Consider the following 27,893-nt stretch of genomic DNA (forward strand, 5'->3'; position numbering starts at 1 on the left):
AACATACAATACAAAATGTGCTGCAAAAATAAAAATAAAAAAGTGGGCACTGGATGGATTTTGAGATAGATACAAATTACCAAGACAGCTTTTTTATTTTTATTAAATAATAGCTAAGATGTTGAGTTTCGCTTTTCTATAATAAAATGAGAGGCAAAAAGTTTGTTTTTATTAGAAGGTAACATATATGTACAAGGCATGTTTTTAAGATATGCTCTCTTTTAAAATTTAAAATCTGCAACACTGTATTAGCCATTCCACGTCCCATACATTGACTACCTGCAGTTGTTAATAGGCACCATTCTGCCAATTGAATATCCTGTTAGATGCGCTGATATTAATTTTTTTAAATGCAAAAGTGTAGGGATAGAAAATAATGTACGAAGAGACGTCAAAAGCAACAAAGGGCTAATACTACAAGAATAAATTAAAAGAGGGAAATTATTTATCAAAATGGTAATATGAAATAAAAAAATTTTCTTGTTTTATTTTAATTTTGAAATAGAAAATGAAATACAAATTAGTTTAGCACTCCAAAAGATAATATAAACTAAACTGCCCCCATAAAATATTTTATCAATAGAAACATTTTTTTTTTATTCCTTGTAAAACAATATACGAACATTTAAGATAGAAAAAGGCAATATAGATAGATTGCTTTTAAGTCTTTATGCTAGATATAATTTTATCACTTATCATAAAGAAATAAGTTAAATATTTACTTGCTTCTTTTTTTTAATTATGTTTTTTAAGATAATAAAAGAAATGCAAGAGTGAAAGACTAAAGATTGGAGGAAAGAGGCAATATGAACAAATTATCCCTGTAAGTTCACACAAAATGCATTACTAACATTGAAATATCCAAAATATGAAAAATATTTACTAGTTTCTAATATTGAAACACAGAAAAGAATGAAAACAGAGAAACAAAACACACAACTGGAAAATGGGGCAGAGCCTTTTTATTTCCAATGTAAATATTTGCTTTGTCTTGAGGTGATTTCCGAAACAGGATAGTGGCTCAACCAATTGTGTTACACAACAAGCCCTGATGAACAAGCAGGCTTCAAAATTGTTATTTGTTAAGACTTTAAATGGGGATGTGACAAATAATCAACGTTTTGGCTGTTAACTACACTATGTTACAAAATGAAAAGATAACTAGTTTTCTATTACCAACAATCTGCCCCCTATATCTCACAAAATTAGCCTGAAAAAAAAATGTGTATGTTATTTTTCTTCAATTCTTGTTTGCTATATCATGCAATTTTAACCTCATCAAGATAACTTTTCAAATAGCTAGTTTTGTAGTTGGTGTCTCAAGTTTTTTTCCTTTCAACTTTGTACTGCACAAGTTTGTTAAAATGTTCTTTATAATCTTAAAAATCTTCTTTATAGTTCTGAAAAAAAATGAGAATGTTTTGCTACCTCTAAACCAAAAGCTAATTTTCATATTTAAAGATGCAGTTGTAAAAAGTAATGAATTGTCATAAAAAAAAATCTTTATCGGTGAATGGCTTTTAAATACTGAGATAGTTTCAGTTTAAAATCTTAAATAAAATTCTTATTGTGTAATATATTATAGTTCAGCATATATTATACTGATGAACTACATCAGTCTAATAATCAATCCAAATAATTACAATAATAAAAATATATAAATGTTGTAATATATTAAAACTTATTTTACATTATCACCCAGCCATCACAGATCTAAGTTAGGGGTTTTCAACCTTCAGTGCAAATAAAAATTTATGGTAAGACTAGTTATATGGATTCAAAGATCTGCTTTTAAAATTAACAATATTTATTCATACATCACTTCAACAAACTTTTGGATATACAACAACCAGTGGATAAACAAATGGTTCAATAACAGTTTTATCTATAAAATTAAATCAGCCCACAAATTTGATCAATTGAAAATAATTAACATGCCCATTCATTTGATATTTATTATAAATTATATCAAGTAATTTTTTTTCATAAGAGTCCCTTTAAAATTGTAAGTTTATGCGATCATTTTAAACAAAATTATATATTAAAATTTTAAAGAAAAAAAATAGTAGTAGTATTTACTAGTATCAAAAAAGTTAATACCAGTGTATAAAATATTTTATGTCAACCAACACTACATTTACTGAAAAGTTATAAAAAATCTATCTCCTAATAATTAATTAAAATTATATTGAGTTTTAAATTAAAGAGGATTAAAATGTTTTGTTTTGTATTTCCAAATATTTGTCAAATCACAGTACTAATGAACAATTGAACATGTTTATTCGCTTATATGTTGCGAAAAAATAAAACAATGGTACAGTATAATATAATTTTAAATAATACTGATACATATTTAGGAGAAGTCTTACGTTAAAATAACATTAAAATTTATAACAACTTATAAAATCTTACAAGACAGATTTTTATTTAAATTAAACCTCATGTGCTACAAACCATTTTCAGATGGGTATTATATAACTCTAGGTATAAATTAAGCACAATGTTAATCAATGTTTATGCGTTTGTAAAAGTAACACAAAAATAGACACCAAACTATGAACTCTGGCCACACAAAGAAACACTTTTTTGTTGTTATATAAACCATCAATTTAGCTCTTTCTAATTTAAAAAAAGGGCAAAGAATTAAGGCCCTATAAATGAAATGAAAATATATTTAAAATTGTGATAAGGATGCAGTATTTTTTTAAAATTACACAAATGATTTCAAAAACAATTAAAACAGAAAAAATAAAATGTGAAAAAAATACTCTTAAATTTCTATCTTGTTTTAATTGCCATGTTCAATGTTACAGCAATTATTTTACAAGTTATTTTATATCTATAGACATTCCAACGATAATTTAAGTGAATTAAATTACAGAAACAACATTCCTTCAAACTTTGTCATTGTATTGTAAAAATTTGACCATAACAGGATAAAACTCTGAACTGAATTAGGCAATATTAGAAAAGCTTTTGTTTTCCCGCTTATTTTTTTAAGTTCTGGAATACGTCTGAATTCTAGAATCTAATTAAGTCCTGGCCGCGAAGCGGTGGCTCAGTTTCGACTATATACCGGACATGACTGTCCAACCGCGCACCTGTTTCGTTTAGGGCTGGTACCCGATCCCTATTGTTATCTGTGCATGAGACAAGCTGTTTTGGATGGCGACCACATTCTGCGCTGCATTGCTCTCCACAGGACGTCGTCTACCGAGTGATATTGGGAAGCAAGAGCTCTCCTGTGGAAATAACTTTTTACTTTCTAGTTTTGTTCCTGTGTTTTTACCTTTTAACATGTCAATTCACCTCTGCCATTTGAAATAAATAAATTAAGTACAGATTAGAACTATCTTAAACATATTTTTTGTATGCAGCATACTCAAGTTTTATGGATAGATCACTCATTCCTGGAATATTTTTAAACAGTTGCCATCAATATTTAATGTGGCCATTTGTTCTGCATCAACAATTCGAGCAGTTTCCATGACTGGTTGACAAAACTTGGGTGCAGGAAAGGGTAATCGTTTAGGACGCGTTGGTAAAAAGATTCTTAAAGTTGAAAAAGGTGAAGCTGCAAAGAAGAAAAAAAAAAGATATCTGGAGAAATAAGTTTATCTGGTAAAAGGCAGCGAACTGATCTTAACAATTTCCCTGCCAATCACGAGTCAGAGCAAAACGAAATTCTTCTTAACAGTTAGTGTCGATAAAACAGAACAGATCATCCAACTATTTTTACAGAAAATTTAAAATTTTCGCTTGACAATAATACAGTGTATATTGAAATAAACTTATTGTGAATTTTAAAAACTGAAGCAGTTGCTAAAATAAATCAATTTAACTTTGATTTTATCTTTATCGATTACCACTTTTAAACCATCTGTACTTGGTAGGTTGTGAACGTTTTAAAGGCACGGTTCCCAATAGAAAGCCAAAATCAAGCATTACTGGCTGTAGTCAGTGTACGGTTGGCGATCTATTTGAATAACCTGCGTAGGGACCTAGGGTGTGCGGTATCGGTTCTTGTTAAACAGTTCTATCGTTAAGTTCTCCACTTTGTACACATGTCATTGGGCTACTAAAGCAGGGGAGCCCTCCTTTCAGCAGAGAATCAGAATATTGATGGCATGTCTTCGGATCATTCTTAGGGATGTTCCCCAGAACGTCGCTGTGCATTTCTAGTGTGACGTAAATAAAGTACTATTAAAAATAAAATTTATACAGATATTTGGTGATAATGTAAACAATAGTAAATTAAGTGGTTTTTTGCATCATTGTACAATTTATTTATGTTAAGAAATTTTTTTTAAAGCTTTTGATCAGACATATTTTTATGTAAATAAACTCTAGCACTTGTAAAAGAAAAATTAAATTTTTTCTTTGTTAATAGCAAGTTAAAGAAAAATTTAAAATAGAACAAATACAAATCAAATCTTTTCATTTATTGTACATGCTATTTATAAATGGTGTAAACACTTTTTAATGCATGATAAATATCTATGTTTTAAATTATGGAGAAGATAATATCTTACCAAGTAAATTTAGAAAATCGCATTTTTAAATTTAATTTTAAATGCTTTAAAAAGAGGAAAAAATGTGTAACTAAGATGATGAATTTTGATATTGAAATCATCATCATTTTTCAGTCATATTGTTCTTCTAAAATATTTTGTAGGATTTCCTCTTTTATAAGCAAAATAATTAGAAATCAAACGGAATCTTAAAAGTAAAAATTTGAAATAAATAAATTTGCATTTTTATAAATTTAAGCAACACTTTAAACTAACAAATTTTTAAATTACACTTACTTTCTATTTATACCAACTAAGGTTTTCGCATTAGTGACTTACTGCTTTTTATGCTTAATTATTAATATAAGAGATAGAATTATATATATATGTAATACAAAAATTATAAATACTTTTGTATTAATAAAAGCATTAAAACTTCATTCGTTTTCATAAAATATCATTAGTGAAAGATAAGGGTAGAAATTCTATTTTGGGACTTCAAGGCTAAAAGCATACCAATGAATAATAATTAGATTTATACTTCAAAAGAGAAGTTATTTTAAGATCTTTCACTTCCATATAAGGAAAGATTAAACGATTTGCTATGAGTAATAAATAAATTGATGAGGCGTAAGAATACAGAAAAAGGCATATGACTGGGCCTCTTTACAACTAAAAATCATCCTATAAAATAGAGGAGCAATGTTTTTGCGTGACTTTTTGGTGTATAATGTTTACCAACTAAACTCCGTTGGATCTGACTGGAACATTGTCCCCCCCTCTCCAGCCGGGAGAGCGGGGATGTGACTTCGGCTTCACGAACTATTTACTAAAATAAAATCTTGTGCACAATATGTTCTCATTATTCCTGCTTTCTTGACAAATAAATCCACCAAAATATAGGGGTTGTTGCCCTTATATTAGATATATAAATATACAGGGTGTCCCAGGATTATAGGGATAAGCCATAGCAAACCCATAGTTCGAAAAGTCTCTGTTCGTCGCTAGATTGTTTTTCATAAGATGGATTGGTTGTGACCAGTTTTCCCTCGCAACCACGCTCTTTTGATTTAAACAAAATGGATTTCTTTTTTTGGGTTGCACTGAAAAGTGCTGCGTACACAACACCTGTGGATTCCAAAAGAGATCTGGTTGCAAGAATCGTCTGCAGTTGTGGATAACCAACATAATCCAGGTATATTTGAGCGAGTCTGCTGATCCATGGCTCGACAGTGTAACGCATGCATCGCTAGCAATGATGGAAACTTTGAACATTGTGACATTTTCACATGCCATCTACCACAGTACATGTAATAACTTTAACTAATAAATATTTCAGATAATCTTAGTCTTGTGTCGCTCTTTTCTTGTACTTGTCATACTACTTTCCCATGACGTTTTCAACCATGGATTACTATGTAATTTTGAATCCTTGTATTGTCCTCTACCCCCCTTTAAAAACTGCTCCAATAATCCTGGGACAATATATATATATATATATTAAAAAAGATATAAAGAGCACAACCACATTAAACTCCAGAAAAAAAAAACGATGTGTATTTTACAATAAATGTGACAAGACTAATGCAAGTTATGAGATACTAGAGGTATATCAGAGAGCGACAGACAAAACCGATACATATTTAAACTAATTGCTCTAACATGCACTCAATTATTAATTATGGCAAAAATTATTCATCCAACCCCAAATTCTGCCGCTCCTCACCCTATTCAGACCAACTTTAACCATGGACCTCTATTTTAAACAAAAATGCAGAGCTGCAATATTTGAATACTGATAATACCAGATTGTAAAAACCTTCCATACGATGTACAGTTATTCAGAATTCCCAATTTTATATAAAATAGATTTTATTCACGGGTCTGACTTAGTAATTGAAATTATTGTCTACACAAATAATTAACATATTAAAATTGAACTCTCGAATCATTAAGATTATATATTACTAGCATATAATATTCTGATCATCATACCAAAAGTAATTTGAGGTAATTATTTTTTTTTCTGACAGCACATATATACAAGTTAAATATTTTAAATATAACTTTTAAGCATTAAATAAATTACTAAATAAAAATACAATAATTTATCAGTTTTGTATACATTTTTTTTCTTCTATTCATAATTTTTTATAAAACATATCTACTTTGGGTTATGATTTTTTTTAAACTTAATTTATTTAATCTTTTGAATTACCAATTAATTTATATTCACTTCATTAATTTACTAAATGGCTTGGTAAAAAGAGAAAAAAAATCTTTAATTTATTATATTTATTTTTGATTTTCCAACAACATTGCTTATTCTGTGTTTTTTATTGAATAAACTTGGAGAATTTTAAATTCAAACTAACAAATATATATGAAAAATATGTTATTTACATTATGATATAAGTAATTTTATTTTTATTTAAAAAACAGACTAGTTTTAAAGTAAGTAAACAAAATTGTATAATGATACATAAGTAATATACATAACACAATTGGCACATCTAAAAAAGTTATCTTCATTATATGACTAGATTCTAAGTATTATTAGTAAGCACACATAACAACAATAAAAGAAAAACATATGTATTCTCACTAAATAGCAAGTTATATTAATTTAAAATTAATATTGTACATATATTAAAACAGTTAAAAAAAACCATTATGTAATATAAATTAAATATAGAAAAACTTAACAGGTCTAAGTAGAAGCCAAAACAGCATTAACATAATAGCAAACATATTTGTCATCTTTTATAAATATTACAGAAATGGATTTTTGCTATCCTAATGTGTTTCTTTCTTAAACTTTTTTTGTTAGCAATCTTACAAAACTAAACATCATTCATAATTGAATGTGTATATATATGGACGGTTAAAAGGCATTTTAGATGAATCAATATTGCTTTTAAAATTATTCCATAATTTCAAGAAGAATAGATTTCAGCAGCCTTGCTTCATATGTGACTGTATTTTTGCCAGCGTGAATGGGTAAATTGTCCAGAGGTTGCTCCATTGCAACTTTAACATTTCTTCCATATGCTGTAATGGAAAGGCATTTCTATATGAATCATATATTCCAATCATCTCAAAGTTAAATTAGTATGAAATAAATATTTGTATGCCCAAATTTTTTTTTAACATTATTAACTTCATATTTTCTCTCTCTCTATTAAAAAAAAAAAAAAAAAAAACTATCTTTACCACTGTTTCAGAAAAATTTTCACACTCATAAGACAAAAATTATTGGATGAAGAAATATGAAATTTCGTTCCTTTTTTGAGAAATGTTTAAGGAACATTCTGATATGAAGAATTTATTGATGTAGACATTAACTTATAGTTATGGTTAGTTATATTTTGTTAAATATGTTATTCTATGTTAAATATGTCTTTATTTTTATATTGTACTGTTCAGTTCAGTGTGAAATATTGGCAATAGAATTAGGATTTTTTGCTACCACATACTTTTATGTCTCCATTTGTTTATCAAATCAACGAATAAATACTAAGGTATCAAGTAACTACGTAAGCAGTTGCGAGAATTGGCTGACATTAACAAGTAGTTTAAAAAATATAGGATTAACACATTCGATTTGTTTACTACATGAAATACAATAAAAAGTAATTTTAGAATTTAGAAACGTTTTGTTCAAACCATGTATTTTATATGCATTTATTTTCGTACTCATAAACACTGAAGAGATTTATAGATTCAATTCGATAAATTCAATTCTTTTCTAATATTTACATAAAAAATAATTAAAATCTTACCTTCACATTGAGAAAAGAACTGTAAACAATCATATAGCACAGCATCTCTTATGACAAAAACTTGTTTTGCCAAATTCTCTAGGAGTGAGAGAAAGCATCGTTTAGCATAAAACCAGGTATCAGTTCCAAGTTTCTTTCCATATGGTTCTAAGCTTTTAATAACACGAGAAATTCCAAAGTCATAGTTGCCTTTTGCACAATACAAAGTTCTGTAAACATAAACAAGTTATTTATTAAAATAAGATTATAAACTATATTGTATAGCATGCAAAGTGTTTCATTATAATAGCTAAGTATACTTTAAAGAGAGCCAAAAAAACCTTTTTAACATAAATTTTCATCAGAGTAAATTTTAAGTTCATAATATAAAGAATATAAAATATTCTTTAGACGATCAATTGTTACATTATATAATATATTATGAATAGAAATATCATGTTAAAAGAAACATTTTGAAATTAAGTATGAAGTAATTTGAACAACAAAACCTCATGCAACCCTTATGCAAAAACTACAACACAAACTCACTACACAACAAATAATTAAGAGAAAATAAAAAATAGTAAAACTAGTAATAGTTACTTTAAAGCCTTAAGCATACAGGAATTTATTAACTTTTAATACTCATTCATTTAAAAACAAAACAAAAAATCATTAGCATTTGATTCAAAAAAAGTACTTCTCAAGAAATTAAAAATTTTAGAAACCACATTAAAAATCTGTATGATTAATTTTTCATTATCTCTTTATACAAATTTTACATACATCCAATAATGGTTTTTGTTAATGGGTATCAAATCTAGAGGTTTTCATTTGCCATTAATATTGTTAACTACACTTTTTACAGATGCAAACAGATTTATCTACCTACATCTCAAAAATGATTATATCCTGACATTTAAAATTGAAACTCAAGTATATTTGAAGTAATTTTAAGCAACTTGCCCAATAACTAAATTCACAATACTGAGATGAAAGATCTTTCGATCAGGTTCTTCATAAGCTAGTTGTTCTTCTTCCTTTTCAATTTTCCTCATCAGTTCTTCAGCCTAGAATTAAACATCATTACTGACAACTTCTGCCTAATTCAAATTTTTTACTATAATAGCTGTTATTATCATGATTTTAATATAAAAATGTGATTTAGTTAACTCATGTTTATAATACTTATCTTAAAAATATCTTACCTCTTCATTTTGAGAAGTCATAATGTACGATACACATAAATTAGCCAAAACTATTGCACTCACATTCAAAATCTGAAAAAAAAATTGGAGTTATGATGAATTAATAGTTCTAAAATATGTATATATTATTAAGAGGCTCTTCCTCTCACAACCCAACTCCACTGTCGAAGGAGTGGAGACGAGGAGGGAAAATTCTAAATATGCTTTTAATCCTTTTAATTTAATTTTCGCAAATAAACTGATGATGAGTAGGTATTAACTCTATTTGGCACTCTCTTCAGATACACGCTAAATATAAGGCCATCACCCAATCAGAATTTGAGATATAAAGTGTGCAGTACCATAGATTCTTAATCAATTTTTTCTCAGAAAATTATGCCAATACAATTCTACAATCAACAGTTTTTGAACGATATTCAAAAAGTAAACAGTTGTTAGCTTTTAGATTTTTTATGAATATCTTTTATACAATAAAAAATTTAAAAAAAATTTAGTACCATCCAAATTGGTTTTCATAAATTTAAAATGCAATAAGATCAGATTTTTCAAAAATCTAAAATCTAAGAAACGTGTAGTTTTAAATAAAAGTCACAAATCGCATAATTTTATTGCTTTAAAGTTTTAAGGAAAAATTCATAGAAATTCTAAAAACTATAAAGCGTTATTTCTCCTAATCTAATAAAGCGACCCCTTAATTTTTTACCTCTTTTGAAAGGTATTGTGCTCTCTCATAAAGCTACATTATCAAAAGTTAAGAACAAAAAAATATCGAGAAAACACAAATTATAAATTTAACTTAGAATCCAAAATGGCGAGGGTAGAGGCCTCTTACTACTACAAACTGCAATCACTGGCAACAAGTTCAGTCTTTATTTTGTAAATAGAACCTATTATCAAAAACTTATAATCAAATCAATGTGAGTAATTGTGAATAACTATTAAATCGTTTTATTTTTTAATAATCTGGTTATTTTTGATTTAACCTGGCCATTAAAGCATGATGGCGGTGATTGCAAACAGTAATATTACTCAAATAGCCTGTGACGCAGCTACAAGAAATGCTACAAGAACTCATACAAAAACTTTAGTTACCTTATCATAATTCTTTTTAACAATAGGCTCATAAAAACCAGTCGCTTCTTTAAATTTGTTCTCTTGCATGAAAAGTACATGTGCAACATTAAGTTTCCACACATCATGATCATTGCAAAATTCAACAGATTTTCGAAAAACTTTCTCCACCTGTTGATAATTTTCCATATCCCAATAAATCTTTGCTTGCGCCATCAAAACGGGTATGTATCTAGTTAAAAAAAATTACCATATCAATTAAAATATACTAATGGCATTATAACAACAAATGAAAACATTTACAATTCACTTAGGTTATTGAAATATTTTGGATAGCTTATTTGATTTACAATTTTACAAAAATTGATAGGAAACATTTGATTTTATACACCAAATACCAATTTTTTCTGTTATTATTATGACATTTATTAAATATTATAGTCACAATAGGTTGTTGTTTCAAAGAAATTATGTTCTTATTACGACAAAATTTTAAGAACATAATTTACTCATTTTTAAAATGATGTTGCAACAATAATAATTAGTAAGTGATATCTCAATTAATGTGGCAACATCTTTTGAATTGAGAAAACATTCGAAATTTTCATTTTGCAGAAATTGCCATTTGTGCAGGAACTTTGCTCTTAGAATCTAAACTAAAACTTAAATTATAGGGACACAGGTAATCGTCAAAAAATTTTTTAGTCTGAACCTAAACTTTCATTCTAGTTTAGGTTGAGTAATTGTTTTATGCTGCAAAATAAGAAAAATTCAAATATAAATAGTTATAAAAAGTAGCAAACCTTTCTAAAGCCTCTTCACATTCATTTACAACTTTTTTTACACCTTCATCATCATGGTTCTGACGAGCTTCCTGCACTTGTTTTGTTAGCTTTCTTAATGTCTCAATATGACGTGCTGCCATTTCATCAAATTTTTTGTATGCTTCTTCTGGTGAAGTTTGTTGTGTAATCAAAGCATCAAGGAAATCAAACAAGTACTGTGAAAAGTACAGCAGTATAAGTGATCTTAATAAAAATGAAACTTAGAGAAGGAAGAAAATTATCAAGTAAGTAATTCAAATATTGTATTAAATAAAATGATACAAATATTACACTAATAACTAAAGCTTTTGCATACTCCTTTTTAAATATATACATTTTTAAATGTAGGATAAAATCAAAAATTTTATAAAATTTAAAGTTTGATTTCAGAATAAATAAAAACTAGGAGGCTTCGCCCCCTGCTCGCTGGCGCTCGCCAACCCCCGGAACTGCTTTCGCAGTTCATTTCGGATTGTTTCGCAATCCGATGCTTGCTTTGCTCGCTCATTGGATAGGTTCTTAACGTCTAGCTTTTGTATACTTTTTTGAACACTGAAGTTCCGAAAACTTTTCACTGTAGAAAATTCTAAACCTGTGCATTTCAATATTAATTTGAAATTGAAAACAGTTCGCATATTTTTCTTAATCACACTACTCTAAATTTCAGTTGTTGAGAAAAGTAACTGTTGCAAGTTTTGTTTTAAAGTCTTTCCCACCAGAGGGCTAAAACCATGTGTTGTAAAACAATATGAAATAGTACTGAACGCCGGATGTAAAGCATCGGCTTCGATGAAGATAATTTTGTGAATATGTTCTTGATAATTCAGTGAGAATTCACCCGATTAGACATATGATACTCACTACGTGCTCTTGCGCGCCGAATCCTATCAATTAAAAATGAAAACTGCTGCCAACACGAGAAAAGAAAGATCATCGGTTTTATTGATACATACGTATTAGCGTTTTATATAATATAGATGATAAAATAATCTTTACAAATACTTTGAAATACCTTTGAGTATTAAAAAAACAATGCTATTAGATATTATAAAAAAAAGCTATTTTATTATCGATAAAAAACAATAATTGCAGGTAAGTAATAGATAAAATGTGTATAAATATCTTTCTTAAAATTAATTTATCATTTTATTGATTTTTAAAGAAAAAAAACTTACAGGAGTTAAATATTTATATGTCAGATGAGCATTTTCGGCCAAAACATCAGCAGCCAGATCATAGTACTAAAAAAAGAAGTTAGATTTGTTACAAAGGCGACAAAAACGAAAAAGCAAAGATTGTAAAATCTTATACAAATTGTAAAAATATTCAATAAATTTACACCAGAGAAAATGCATTATATTTCATTAAAATGTAAATTCAAACTTTTTCCTTTATAAAACTGGTTAAATTTTGAAATAAAAAATTTTATTCAATAAAAAATTTATACTTAGTTGAGAAAATTTCAGTAAAATTTAACTCATAATGGTAATGCTTGAAAACTTAATAATTATTTAATAATTAGAAATAAACTTTTAAAGTAAATCCTTAAATATATCAGTATGTCAGAATTTGAAATTTAATTAATACTAAGATAATTAACAACAAAAGTTTATTCAGCATTTTTTTTTACCTAATTTCTTTTTATAAATTTTTCTAACTGTTTACAATTCTTCAGATAAAATTATCCTACAATATCTAGTTTTGAACTGCTGAAATGAAAGAAAGTTTAAAATCTGATTTTTAATTCAAATGATTCTACGAAACATATTTTATAAAACACTTTACTCCATTTAATAAACTCAAAACCTCACTTAATATAAATAATAATAAAACCAATTTTGTATTATAGCTTATTGTCGATTTCTTACACTTTTAATAACACATATAAATGAAATTGCTACAAAATCTTGCTATAAACAAAAGTTTTACAAAATTAAACAGAATGTATTTTGGAAAACTTGTTTACATTGTTAAAAACCATGTATTTACCAGTGTTCAAATTTTTGCTAACCTTGATTGCTTCCATTTCTATATAACATAACTAATTATGACAAAAACTTACATCAAAAACTGCAAATTTTCTACCATAATAATATTAAAATTACTTATAAACAATTTAAAAAAAAAAACACTTTTACTGATGTTTAGCCCCACACAATCATATAGAATATAATCAATCGAATGCCAGTTTCCAACAAGGTTCTTTTAATTGAAAAAATATAGAGTACAGTGTAGAACCCGTTATCCGGAAATCAGTAAACCGGAAAACCAAAAAACCGGAACGAAATTCGATAAATTTTTCCACCATTTTCTAAAATTTTTTTTTTTTCTCATAAGATTTTAGGATTTTTCTTTCTTTTTTGAAAGATATTTACCTTACCATCATTTTGGAAATAATCATTAGTGTATTACTTCGTTTTTTCAAGATTATTTCCAAATATTTTTTTTTTAATTGGGTTTAACAATAAAAAAACGGCTTTTTGTAGCGATTCAGAAAACCGGAAAAATCAGTTATCCGGAATATCGATGGTCCCGATCGTTCCGGATAATCGGTTCCCTACTGTATTTTGTTTTCAATTGAAAGTGATTATGCATATAAGCCCATTTATGCAATTTCAAATTGAAAATACAGTGAAACTTCTATAACAAACAACCTTCAAAAACTGGTTTCTAAAGACATTTTCCTGATATTTCATAATATTAATTTAACATTAAAAAGTCTTCTATAAGTTACTTGGCCACTTTCTATGAACAACCAACAGAGAATCTTATATTCCAAAACTTTCCTGCTCTTTCACTAGCATTAAATGTAAATAAAAACGCAGTCAGGGTCAGTAGATTGAGTTTGACCAACAACAGATACAAAGAGAGGAGAATACTTGTAAAAATATCCCATTGATGATGATTTCTAATAGCAAATTATATTTGGCATGAATATTATAGAAGGGAAGTGGCATGCTGATATACTGTACAACACAGATTGTGCTAAAACTTGTGTAAATTAGAGCTCTAAAGATATCTCAGAAATATGTTAAGCAACTTTGTTAAAGAAATAGTCAATGTGATCAAATCACACATTAAATTAAACTTGGAGAACTTGGTGGATATTATTGATTTTAGAAAAACACAAATCAATAAAATTTTATAGGATAAAGATGATGAACTACTTCTACACTTTACTTCTCTTCTACATTTAATAATTAACAAAGCTAAGTGATTTTTACATTATTTTATTACTACAAGGTGTAATTAATCCACAAACATTTTTAAATAAATTGTTTCAGCTGTCCAGTGTTGACAATTTTTCAACCAACTACATTTTTTAAAGAACGAATTTCAGCAAAATGGAGGGTAGTTTGTTACAAAACAAAACTAAGAGGGGGAAATTACCTCATGTTTGCAATACAATAACAGCAAGTTACCAAAAGTTTCTGGAGGAAATGGACTCTGCTGTATGAGAAACTGAAGCTTTTCAAATCCTTCAGTAGGATGGGTTTCCATATTCATCAGAGCTTGATTGTGTAAAGTAACAGGATCTAATTCTTCTTCTCCCCGAGGAGGCATATCAGTGAGGGCTTCTTTAGCTGCATCAACTGAAAACATTTTACAGTGTTAATACTAACATAGTTGATACAAGAGGTTTCATTGACTGATTCAATTGGTTACGCTGATGTTTCTATCAAACATTTATATAATTTAAAAGCACGTGTAAACCTGAAATTTAATCATTATCCAAGCTTGCGACTCTACTATCAGTACTTCTGCAGAAAACTTTGATTTTTTGAAACTTTAGTAGGAAAAAAAAGGAAACATTTATATAATAACAAAGATCTTTTAAGAAACATTAAAATTGATGCTAATAAATAATTTTCAAATTGAAGTTTCAAAAAATCAAAATATCAATTTAAGAAGTAATGCTTGATTTTTAAACGATAGAAATTTAACATTTGGTAAACAAAATGGGTATTGTTTCTAACATGTTCACCACTGGCTGAATACAAGCGGTTTTGCTGTATCCATCCCTGAATAGTGGTAATCAAAAAAAGATAAAATCATAGCCAAATTTTCGAATTTTAGCAATCATCTTAGATTCAGAATAAGTTTTTTTCAATAAAAACATTTATTCCTATTACAATAGGCAACATTCATTCCTTTACAAAACATTCATTTCTATTAAAAAACATTCCAAACATTCATTCCAATTACAACAGGCAACTTTTTCACACTAAAGCATTCTGAGAGTAAAATATTTTTTTAACCATCTTTAATATACATAACATTAAAAAAAATAGGTGTATTATTTGCAAATCAGCTAATTTTAGTGCTAATTAGAATTTTTCATATCAGACTAAAGCAAGAAAAACATAAGAACTGACACTCACAATTCTTTAATTGATATTCAATAGCAGCTTTAAGATTAAAAGCTTCAATAAGTGCAGTTTCATGGAGAGTTATAGTATTCCCAACACTACGGACTTCAATTCCTTCGGTATTCATTCCAACACTTAATTCTAATAAAAAAATATATTGATATGAAATTAAATTACAAACACTCTGACTGACAGTAATTGAAACATAAAGACACACAGTTTTATTAAAAGAAATTCACAAACTGTAAAAGTAGTATTTTGAATTCAACTAATTTTTAACATATATTTATCTAGTAGAAACACAAACAAGTTCCTTTTTAGGACATACAAACTGTATAAGTAGCATTTTGAATTCACAAATTTATCAAAAAGACATTTATAAACTTGTAAATTTACTTTACGCATAGGTAAAATATGCAAAAGAAAATAATCTGCAATTTAGGAATTTTTTACTCATACAATAATAATTTCTATAAAACTAAATATAACAGTAGGAAAAAGAGAAGAAACCTAACAACAACAAAAAAATATTATACATAATATTATTGCTCAAAATAATAATGCAGCTAGAAGACATGAAAGAAAAAATGTTGAGTCATACATTCTGTCTCTTACATATCCCAAACACTACTTAAATATTAAACATTTTTATTTAAGTTTTTCTAAACGACTTAGTAACTTTGTTAAACAACATTCTTATTTTATTTAAAAGTTTATTTCACCTGCTCTTCAACTGAAAAGTTGTTCACCATTTTTCCAAAAAATTTTCCATTAGACTTAGCAACTATGCTAAAACCAAGAAAGTTTTGGTTATTAAAGGAACATAGAACTAAATTGAATTTTAAGATTACGAACTTCAATTACAAAATAAAAAATGAAATTTTTTTTTCTTCATTAATTTACATATAACTTATATTTCTAGAGCAAATAAATTAATAATGTTACGGACAAATATTAAAGAAAAATTTCTAAGATAACAAAATTAAGTTCTCTTTATCACTGCAGCTTAGTGAAAAAAGAAAAACTATTATCTCTTTTTTTCCCAGTTGTTTCTTTTATTTTGTGACATTGTCGATATAGAATATTGTCAACAACATGGTGATACAAATCATGCTAAGATGTGATACTTGGACTAAGAAACACAATCTATGAATTTTAAAAACATACACCAAGTATAATGTCTCCCATTTCTTTTTTTTTTTTTACAAATCTGCAGAAGATGGCTAAGATGCTATTAGTTCTCTAGCCCCCCAATATCTATGAACTGTAAAGGTCAAAAACGAGTGTGCAAAGCACAAATCAGGATGTGCATCATCAAAATTTTGAACTTGACTGTACAGGTGGTGGAGAAAAAGAATTTACCTAATTTGAACCAGTGTAAATATGTAGGCAAACAGACCTGAAAAAAGGCAGAAAAATGCCACACTATATTTTTAAAAGAATCAGGGAAGTCTAAAGTTCCCTTCATCAAGGATGAACAAGGCTAGCCAGCAGAGTCAAATAACCTTCTTTGCTTTATTCCAGAAATAGATTACAGAGTGTAAAAAAAGACCTCACAAGAGCCACTGAAAAGCTTTGCACCCCTCTTAGCCAAAAACTCCAAATATTTTACAACATTTGTTACATTAAACTTACGATGTTTGAAATTATTTTACAGGACACTAAGTGAAAGGAAATTTATTTTTATGTGATAAAACATTAGTTAATTTAGAAGATATTAACTAAGACAAACCTAGCGCACATTTACTTAGGCAAAAGTTGTAGCCAAATTAATCAAATTTAATTTTATTCTATCATATAATACAGTCAAACCCCGTTAACGCGAAATCGCTTATCACGAAATTTCGCTTAACGCGAAATAATTGTTAGGTCCCGTCGATCGAGTCTGAAGAATAGTGTTAATTAATTCTTTTAACGCGAAACCCAAATCGCAAAATACCGCTTAAGACGAAAAGAATTTTTTTCACTCCAAGTCAAAATTTCTTCTTTTACAAGAGTTTGGAATTAGTGTTTTGAAATTTCTTTTCTTACCCTCGAATCGAGGTCCCATCCTTCCATAATTATCTCTTTTGATTGGTTGCTGCTATTCTGTTTCGGAATGTTCTTTGCACGTGCGTGGAAGGGGGTGGAAAGTAGTGCATAAGCACACATGATCGTGGTAGAGTCCGACTGTCAGTTGCCCTTGAAATTTCGTAAAAATGAGTCGAAAACAGCAATCCTTGTCCTTAGAGACTAAACAAAAAATTTTGAATGAAGTTTGTGATGGAATATTAAAGAAAACAGAGATCGCGACGAAATATGGAATTCCCAACAGCACGCTATCTACGATTATAAAAAATCGTGAAAAAATTGAAGTCGCATATGCTATCAATCAATTTGAGCCAGCTAGAAAGCGAATGAGAACAGGGGGAAATGAGGAGATCGAAGTAGCGCTTTTGCGATGGGTGCGTGAAGCAAGGAGTCAGAATCTGCCTTTAACGGGTCATGTATTGCAAGAAAAAGCAAAAGTTTTTGCGGATGCTCTCGGCGTGACAAATTTCGCATCTTCAAACGGTTGGTTAACATGATTCAAAAAGCGTCATGGAATTGTGTGTCATAAAATCTGTGGCGAAGAAGCAACTGTAGATAAGGAGACTGTGGAATCATTTTTGTCTGAAAAGTGGCCTGCTCTTAGGAAAAATTAAGCGCCACGTGACATTTTCAATGCTGATGAAACGGGACTCTTTTTCTAAGCATTGCCCTCCCGTACATTGAGCATTAAAGGAGAAAAATGCTCCGGCGGAAAATGCTCTAAAGAGAGAATTACTGTTTTGGTCGCTTGTAATATGGATGGGACCGAAAAATTGCCCTTGTTTGTCGTAGGTAAATCAGCGAACCCACGTTGTTTTAAGAACTTAAAAACTTTACCCGTTGTATATGCTTCAAATAAGAAAGCCTGGATGAATAAAATGCTTTTTAAGAAATGGTTAACAGACTTGGACAGGAAACTATTTCGAGAAAAAAGAAATATTTGTTTGATGCTTGACAATTGTAGTGCTCATAATGATATTCACGGACTAAAAGCGATTAAATGTGTTTTTTTACCTCCTAACACCACAGCAAAACTTCAGCCGTGCGATCAAGGTATCATTCATAGCTTGAAGGTGCAATACAGAAAAGAAATGGTACGCAAGATGATCCATTGCTTTGATAATAAAATTAAATTTTCTGTAAATCTATTAGACGCAATGAGATACTTAAAATGTGCTTGGAACAATGTTTCTTCTGAAACAATTATAAACAGTTTCAAGTGCGGTGGGTTCACAGATGGAAAAGAAATGAATCTTCAAGAAATAAGTGAAGCAGAACCAGAAACGTTGACTAATTTGATCGAAGAAGCGGAAAAACGCGGGATTCTATCAGCCCCTTTGTTCAAAGACTACACCACTATAGACGAAGATTTGCTAACATCGGATATAACCACCGATCAAGACATAATCGCTGAACTATCGGCGAAAAATGATGATGTCGACATGGATACAACTGATGAAGAGTCCGATATTGAACAAGAAAATCCAGTTACTTTAAATGAGGCGACATGTGCAATGAAAGTAATTAATCGTTTCCTCATGCAACAAGAAAATGCTATGGATGCATTAGATAACTTAGAACATATAAATGACTTTATTAATAAGTGTTATCTTAAGAAATTAAAACAGAAGTCAATAACTGACTTTTTTCAACCTTGATTCCGTAACGGATAAATAAATTCGTAATTTGGCGTTCAATTTACTTCATCATTTCTTCTCCAAATTTCAAGTTATTTTTAAATGTTCATTGTTTTTAGTATTTTTAATTTTATGTTAAATTCACTCAAATTTGCAATATGTCTTCATTAGTAACTTTTAAGAACTGTAATATATAAGTAATTGTTTAGTAGTTCAATAATTGTTGACTAGATGCCGCCACTACCTAAACGGTTAACACGAAATTCGGTTAAAACGAAAAATTTCGGTGGTCCCGACGATTTCGTGTTAACGGGGTTTGACTGTATTCTAATCCTTATTTTATCTATAATTTATTAACAGAGTAATCATATCCATAATTTAATATAATATTTACTTCTTTTAACTCGAACAATAAATTTTGTACAAAATTCCCTTTATATAATAGAAATAAAAAAATAAAATAATAGTAATTCGAATAACAAAAATTTCTGAATTAGTAGAATATAAATTTCTGTGTCAAAGTAGCAATAATAAAAATTGCTATTTTTTAAATATAATAGAAAAAAAATAGAAGAAGAAGACATATAAGAGAAAGCACATATAGAATTGCAACAATAGAAATTTCTATTTTGAAGTACCTGGATGTTCTCTGATTCCTCTTTCAATGATTTCTGCTATGTGTTTTAATGCAAGGGCATATTGTTTCAAACGATAATAACAAAGAGCAATATTGTATGAAAGATCTAAAACAAAACAAAATCAAAAATGTGACATTATTATATTATTTCTCAAAAATCACTTATTATTTGACAGAAAACAATTAAATAGAAACAATTAAAATTTTGTGCATCACATATTTAATCAAATACTCTTGATACTTCCATGAAAGAACAGGGTACTATATACAGGGTACCATAACAGGATTCCATGAATACCTCCATGAAAGAACAAGGCATAAAGAGTATTTTTTATAACATTTATTTAGAAAATATAAAACTAGAGCACAGTGTAATTTAACTTTTGCATATTATAATTGTATTTATAACCATTAATTTGTTTAAAGGAGTGTTTTTCAACCTTTTGCGTTAGAAGGTAACTTCAATAAATTTTAGGAAAATCATACGTTGTACATATACTAGATAATAAAATATAATCAAAGAAATTCATTAGTTGGTGGGATCATAGGTTTCATGATTTGTAATGTTTGCATTTTGTTAAAAATTGAAATAATATATATTTTTTTAAAATATAGTATAATCAATTTAAATTATTCTTTTTCTGTGTTGTAAAAAATTACTTTTTCACCTAAATTGCTTTTTATGGTTATTATTATTATTATTTGAGAGTTCTAAATGTACGTTTATCTTTTTTTCTTCCAGATAGTCAGACTTTCAATGTAATTTTTTTTTTTTTTTTTTTGCTTATTGTATAAATTTTTAATGAGTAGCTCTGCAACAGTGATAAGAGTGATATACATAGTAAAAAAATAAACATTAAAATGAACACATTTTAACAATAAAAATTATTTATATCTTATTACATTTATCTGTTTGGTGTAAACAGAATAAAAATTTTGCAATCAAGTTGTATAAAATATACATAATTTATATTATATAAGTATTAAAAGTAATTGCCAAACAAAATATGCTTAAATACAACACATTAATTTTAATACCATGATTCTTACCTGGGACATAACCTTCAACTTGCATTGCAGTCATGAATTTCTTGCAAGCTTCTTCATATCGTCCCTCCTGTTTGAAAATTAACTTTACATTAATATAATATTAAATTTACACTGCATGAATACACACATGAAATTATTGATTTAAACTACTACAAATAAAATTTCAGTGGAAAAAAATATTTTCAAAAAAAGAAAGAAAAAAAAGAAGGTATTTTTAATTAAATACTGGCAGATTAATTTTCATACCTTGAATAATAGGCATCCCAAATTAACTTCTGTGTCAGGGTCACCGGCAGGACTTTGATCAACTAGGCTCTGAAATATATAAGAGTTGCATCAATTATCACAATTGCATGTTTTAAAAACATGAATTTAGTTACAATGTAATTATGCAACCAAAATCACAAAGTAATTTTGAACAGATGAGAAACAAAAACCATCAAATCTGTAGTATTCTTTTGATTATGCGGGCAAATAAATAAATAAGACACAGAAATTACAACTTTTTCTACAATAACATAAATTATGTATGAAAAAAACCGAATTTGTGCAATGTAGTGAATATTTTGCATTTAAATAAGGCAAATTATTTCATTGAATTTTTACAAAATACATATTTATTCTTAATGTCTAATTAAAGTTCATATGAAGTAATGTTTAAATTCTTATCTTGTGATTACTTGATAGATTGAAGGCACATTTCCCAATTATATCTTTTATTATGAGTTCCAAACTTGTTGCCTGAAAGCATATTATATGGTAAAAAGAAACAGACAGCATATGTTATTCAGTTGCCTGTAAGAAATCAAAGCAACATTTCTTTTTCTAAAATTTATTTGTTACATAAGCTAAAAATGAATATATTAATTTTTATCACTAAAAACAAATCATTACGTAGGTGAAAATCATAAGAATTTCCTCCATTAAAAGTCTATTCAACATTTTTCCTTTTAAAGCATAAATTGTTTTGAGATAAAAATATAGAAAATTAAATGCTAAAAACTGGCTTAAATCCAATATGAAAAAAACCAATATGGAAAAATCCAATATGGAAAATCCAATATTAAAAAATCCAATATGGAAAAGAAATGTTAATTTAAAAAATTTAAACTAAAGCAACATGAAAATTAGAGAGTTGAATTAAGTTTAGAAGATATATTAATTTAGAATGCTTATTTTTGCCAAAATTAGATCAATAAACTATTTAACAAGTTTTTAAAATATCAACTATACCTAGAACATACAAAAGAAAGATATTACACACAGGAAGGCATGAAAGTAAACTTATAAAACTTATTTAAATCAAGTTATGACATCTTAAAAAGAATTGTTCAAATAGAAACAGCACTTTATAAAAACCCACAGAAAATATTACTTTGTTTATATCATGAAGATCCCAAATAAATAAGCATATTTTCATCCTTACAAACTAAAAAAGTAGTCAATTTCAACTCAAAATTCATGTAAACAATTAATTTTTATATAAAATAAACATCATAACTAAGCTAATCTACTTAAATAAATAAACATTTTGTCAAACTATAAGCAGAAACTAAGCCCTTGCAAAAGAAATTATAAGCCAATGAACTAAATTATATTTTATACATATTTTTTGAAGTTATAAGAAATAAAAATATTGAAAAAATATGAAATTAAATAACTATATTTATTAGAAAACTGAATACAAAGAGTTCAACTACATTTCTTACACACAATTTTTTTCTTGTAATTTCAAAAAAAGATAACACATTTATTTCTACTTAAACAGAGTGTAAAAAATACATACTTTAGCAGCAGCTAATTCCTCTTCACCATATTTTATGGCAGCTTGTAGTTTTACAATCTAAAAATAAATAAAGAAAGAAATTACTTATACAAGAATTTAATTTTCCCACTCCAACTAAAAATACCTTCTTTTTTTTTATTTTATCAAAATATCATTAATACCTTTGCTTGATATGATGGGTTGTCAATCTGACAAGTTACTTTCATGGCTTCTTGATAAAAACAAGCTTGGTACAAAGACTGGGCATAATACAATTTATAATCATCCACTTCTGGGCAAACGGAAGTTAAATGTTCATAGCAGTTGGAAGCATTTACAAAATCTTGTGTAAAGTAATAGCAATAACCAAGAAGAGACAAAGCAGCCCTAGACTGTAAAAATATACAAAATTGAAAGAAAAGACAAGTAAGCTATCTCTGAAAAATAAAATCATTAATTAATATGAGGGTTAGAACAAAACCCAATTAAATATATGTAGAATTATAGCAAAGATAACTGTGCGTTTAATGTGGCAAAACATTTTAAGTGCCACTAATTCTTATAACCTTTACTCATACTTATAATTTTTAAAACCTGATAGATAAAAATTCAAGAAGGGGTATAATCAAGCATAAAATAATCTGCCAAATTTAATATACAGGAGGAAAAACTTATTTTTCAAAAAAAAAAAAAAAAAAAAGTTTCTTATAGTTTATAGGTCAGTCCATACTATTTAAAACACCTGCATAAAATGGAAGTAAATTATTATGCATAAACTAAACTGAAGCTCAGAATAGTACAAATTTTTCTGTATTACATGAAAAGGAAAAAGGTGGTCTTTAGGTGTTTGGGTTCAGGTTCTTATTATTAGGAAAACATTAATCTAAAATTTTTTAATTGTGGAAAAAACATGGTTGGCACTTTGTTTAGACCTGCATAACACCATTTAATCTGTAATATCAAATTTTCCAATAAATTTTTAAAAAAAATCGTAATATTATAAAGGATTTTAATAGTGATAATACTTATTAATTAATATTATACTAATTATTTCCAAAACATTTGTTGCTGCTTAACACTTAAAATTAATTTTGATATTACTGATACTGATAAGCTTTCAAATTAAGTAATCAATAAACTACTAACAAAATTTATTTGTATTATAATTGTATATTTTTAAAGTATAATTCAAAAAAACAAAAATAAAATATGTTGACTTACATTGGGATTAGCTTGAAATTGTTGATTGAGCACAGCAATAGCTTCTTTAAATAAACCTTCTTTGATCTAAAAAGAAAGAAAGAAGAAAGAAAAAAATTAAAGCATAATTTTTAATGAAAGATAAATCAAACAAATTATTTCTAATTTTAGTAAGAAGTTAATGACTTTTTTAATGAGAACAATAGTTCTTAGAAACAATACCAAATATTTAAATATGGTTGTAAATAGAATGTGAATTCTAACAATAGGTTAATAATAATAAACAATTAATGCTATTACCTGATTAAAAACTTCATTAGCTTCAAAAATAAACAAAAATGAAATAACAGTTGACATGTTTCAAGCACATAAAATATAGGCACCTATTTTCATGATTTCACAGACGTGAATGTAACAAAACAAAAATGATTTGAAATTTAAAAAAATGTAAAGTTGCCAACAAAAAAATGGAAAAAAAAGTGAGGAATAAAACTGGAAAAAACCACAGAAGACGAGAAAGGAAAAAGATGAAACAGAGAACAAGAAAAAACACAGTGGCCGAGAGGCAAATCAGGTGAAAATTGCATTTGGAGAGGTGGAGAGGGACTAATGCTGTTAACAAGGGAATCAGTATTCAAATGAATAAAACAAGATTCCAGGGTTTTTGCTTTGTTACATTCACTTCTGTCAAAAATGTCATCTATTTTTGATGCGCTCGAAACATGTCGGCTGTTATTTTATTTTTTGCACATTTTTGAAGCTAATGAAGTTTATAATCAGGTAATATCTTACTGCTTCAGTTTTTTGGGATTATTTATATTATCAAAATTATTATTTTAAGCACAAGCCCAGTGATTTGACTTAAGAGTTATTGCACGTCAAATATGCTGAAAATCGTAGGAATGAAGCAAAAAATTATAACAAGACATTCATAACTCCCCATTGCAAAAAGAAGGAAAAGAAAAACTTAACCTGCTGGCAGCTTTATTAAAGAAAAATTTCAACTAAATTTTTAGAATTTTTTTTTCCTTCTCCTGTATTAATCTTCCTCTTTGTCAGCGCAACAGCCTCTAACAGGCCTTGGTTGCCTCAACAGCAGACAAATGCCAGCGCCTCCTATCTATGGCAACTCCCTTCTAGTTTCTAATCTTTAGGGTTTTCAGGTAATTTTCAATGTTGTTGAGCCACCTAGTAGGGGGTCTACCTCTGGGACGTGACCCCTCGGGGTTCTTAAAGGTGATGATTCTCATGGGGCCATTTCTCGGGCCTCTCCATAGATGGCCCAGCCACCTCAGCCTATTACTGCGGATTATTTGCTAAATTTAAGGCTGCTTATAGAGTTGGTAGAGATCGAAGTTATATCTGGTTTGCCAGTATCTCCATTCTTGAATTGAGCCAAAGATGGCTCTGAGGATCTTTCTTTCAAAGGTGTCCAGTCACCATTGTATATCTGAATCTAGAGTCCAAGTTTTGCTTCCATAAGGCAGTACAGGAAATATGAGTGACTTATAGAGTTTTAGCTTTGTTTTTCGGCTGAGAAGGTTCTGTATTAATACAGCACAGAACCCGTTATCCGGAAATCAGAAAACCGGAAAACCAAAAAACCGGGACGAAATTCGATAAATTTTCACGCCATTTAAAAAAAAAAATTTTTTTTCCTCATAAGATTTTAGGATTTTTCTTTCTTTTTTGAAAGATGTTTACCTTACCATCATTTTGGAAATAATCATTAGTGTATTAGTCCATCGTTTTTTCTTCTTTTTAAGATTATTTCCAAAAAAAATAATTTTTTTAGTTGGGTTTAACAATAAAAAAAACAGCTTTTTGTAGCGATTCAGAAAACTGGAAAAATCAGTTATCCGGAATAGCGATGGTCCCGATCGTTCCGGATAATCGGTTTCCTACTGTAGCAGAATGTAAAAATAAATATAATTTTGATTTGAATTGATATAGAAATTTTGGTCTTAAATATTTGTTAAATTATTATTACCGAAATTGTATTTCCCCCCCAAATATTCATTTTTTATGCTTATCTTTAAATTATAAATTTATTACATTTTACATAGAGGTCTGCCTTCGCCAAAAACGACTCAGATTTGGAAGTCCTCGATCTTAACGATTCGTAGTTTCCTAAGTTTAGCGGAATCACCGAAACTAATATTATTTGTTCACTGTTTTAAAAATAAAGGTACCTTATTAAATAAATAATATAGTACCTTTAAAAGAATAAAGATACCATAACACATATTATTTTTTTCTCAAATAAATCAAGTCTATTGACATGAAGAGACAAACATAAATGGTTATTTTTATCGACATGCTCTGACAGATAAAATACAAATAATTTCCACAAAATATGTACAAATATATTTGACAAACAAACAATGGATCAATGGAATGGCAAACTGATGGGACTTAACCACTTGTTATAATTGAGCAGTAGCTCGAATGGAAGGAATCATGCTAAAGAATCTAGACTGTATCATACCAGTAATTTACTGTATCATACCAGTAATGAAATTACTTATGTTGTTATTAAATTACTAATATTTATAACAGTCAAAACTGCAATGTGAAAACAAACATAGCTCCAAATTAATAACTATTATAGTTTTAAAATTACATACCCATAATCATTCACAAAAATATTGATTAAACTATGTTTTGAAATGCCCCTTCGATAATCACCAAATTGGTTGCCAAAAAAAAAAAACTATGTTTCATTCAATACAACCCACACAAAAACCTCTCAGGTAAGTGGATATTTCCTTTCTTACTATGCATGCATTTTATTCAGATTTCAATTTTTGTATGTCTTAATTATGTCTTGCTGTTGACAAAATTTTAGGTGCAAGAGCACAACAAAGAAAATTTTCAATTTTCAACAACGGGCACTTCAAAAGAAGAAAGTTATATTTTTTCACCAAAATATCTTGTGGTTGGCAAGAGTGATTTCATACTCACAGCAAGCATGCTGACATAAAAACAGATCCTTCTTTTGAGCAAAAATAAAATATTTTACAATAAGCATTTAAGAAAGCTAATATAACTGCTTTTAGTAATAAGATACGAAAATTATGCAGCAGCTTATCAAAGGTTATAATATTAATTCAATTATAATATCCTCATAGCAAATATAATAAGCTTAAATAAAGGTGTATCACAAAATATTTCTCAAAGTTTTGGGTCCGAAAAAGTTAATAAACATTATGCAACTACAATTACAACTATGCAAATACAATTTTAGAAAGCTGAAAGGCGAAATAATTTTATAAAAACAATAAATATTACTTTCAAGAACATAATTTCATATAATTTAACATAAATAATTACAAGAAATTTAATCCATATACTAAAATATAGATTTCCAGTGTGATCTCGAAATTAAAAAATAAAGTCTTTTGAAACAAAAAAGTAATGGAGAAAAATAGGGTTTATATTTACCATGCCATAAATAACTTTGGTATATTCTCCATCGTTGATATGAGTCATATTTTATAGAAAGAAAAAATATTACTAGCTAATAATTCATGAGGAATAATTTTTCTTTTCAAGCAGAATAAAATATGTTTGTAAACAAAGATAGCAACGGTTGCTAGGAATCGAAAGAAGAAAAAAAAGCACAGTCACAGTTAGAGAGTATAATTGATTGATTGATTAAATGTTATTTGCGCTTTTAGCAAGGTTAATTTCTATCCTGCAGTTGCGTAATAGGATTGGCGATCGAAAAGGGCTACAGATAGGGTTTGCAGAACCCTACCCATGGCAACATTTCCCATGATTTCACCA

The 27,893-nt window shown here is 28.1% G+C and overlaps 1 protein-coding gene across 1 annotated transcript; it reads right to left on the minus strand.

Moving 5' to 3' along the window:
* Positions 1-85: 85 nt before the first annotated feature.
* On the minus strand, positions 86-27,843 carry Ttc30 (tetratricopeptide repeat domain 30). The gene is made up of 16 exons (XM_016058839.4): positions 27,549-27,843; positions 24,126-24,191; positions 23,087-23,296; positions 22,926-22,982; positions 21,386-21,454; positions 21,140-21,206; positions 20,091-20,195; positions 15,758-15,886; positions 14,766-14,968; positions 12,551-12,616; positions 11,355-11,551; positions 10,573-10,783; positions 9,481-9,552; positions 9,239-9,342; positions 8,294-8,502; positions 86-7,562 (listed from the first exon to the last, which is right to left on the minus strand). Exons 1-16 carry the CDS (start codon positions 27,594-27,596, stop codon positions 7,435-7,437), a joined length of 1,941 nt encoding a protein of 646 aa, XP_015914325.1. The 5' UTR covers positions 27,597-27,843; the 3' UTR covers positions 86-7,434.
* Positions 27,844-27,893: the final 50 nt, after the last annotated feature.

This window comes from Parasteatoda tepidariorum, chromosome 8, assembly GCF_982258835.1.
Source record: "Parasteatoda tepidariorum strain Cologne lab strain chromosome 8, Ptep-v5.0, whole genome shotgun sequence".
Lineage (NCBI taxonomy): Eukaryota > Metazoa > Arthropoda > Arachnida > Araneae > Theridiidae > Parasteatoda > Parasteatoda tepidariorum.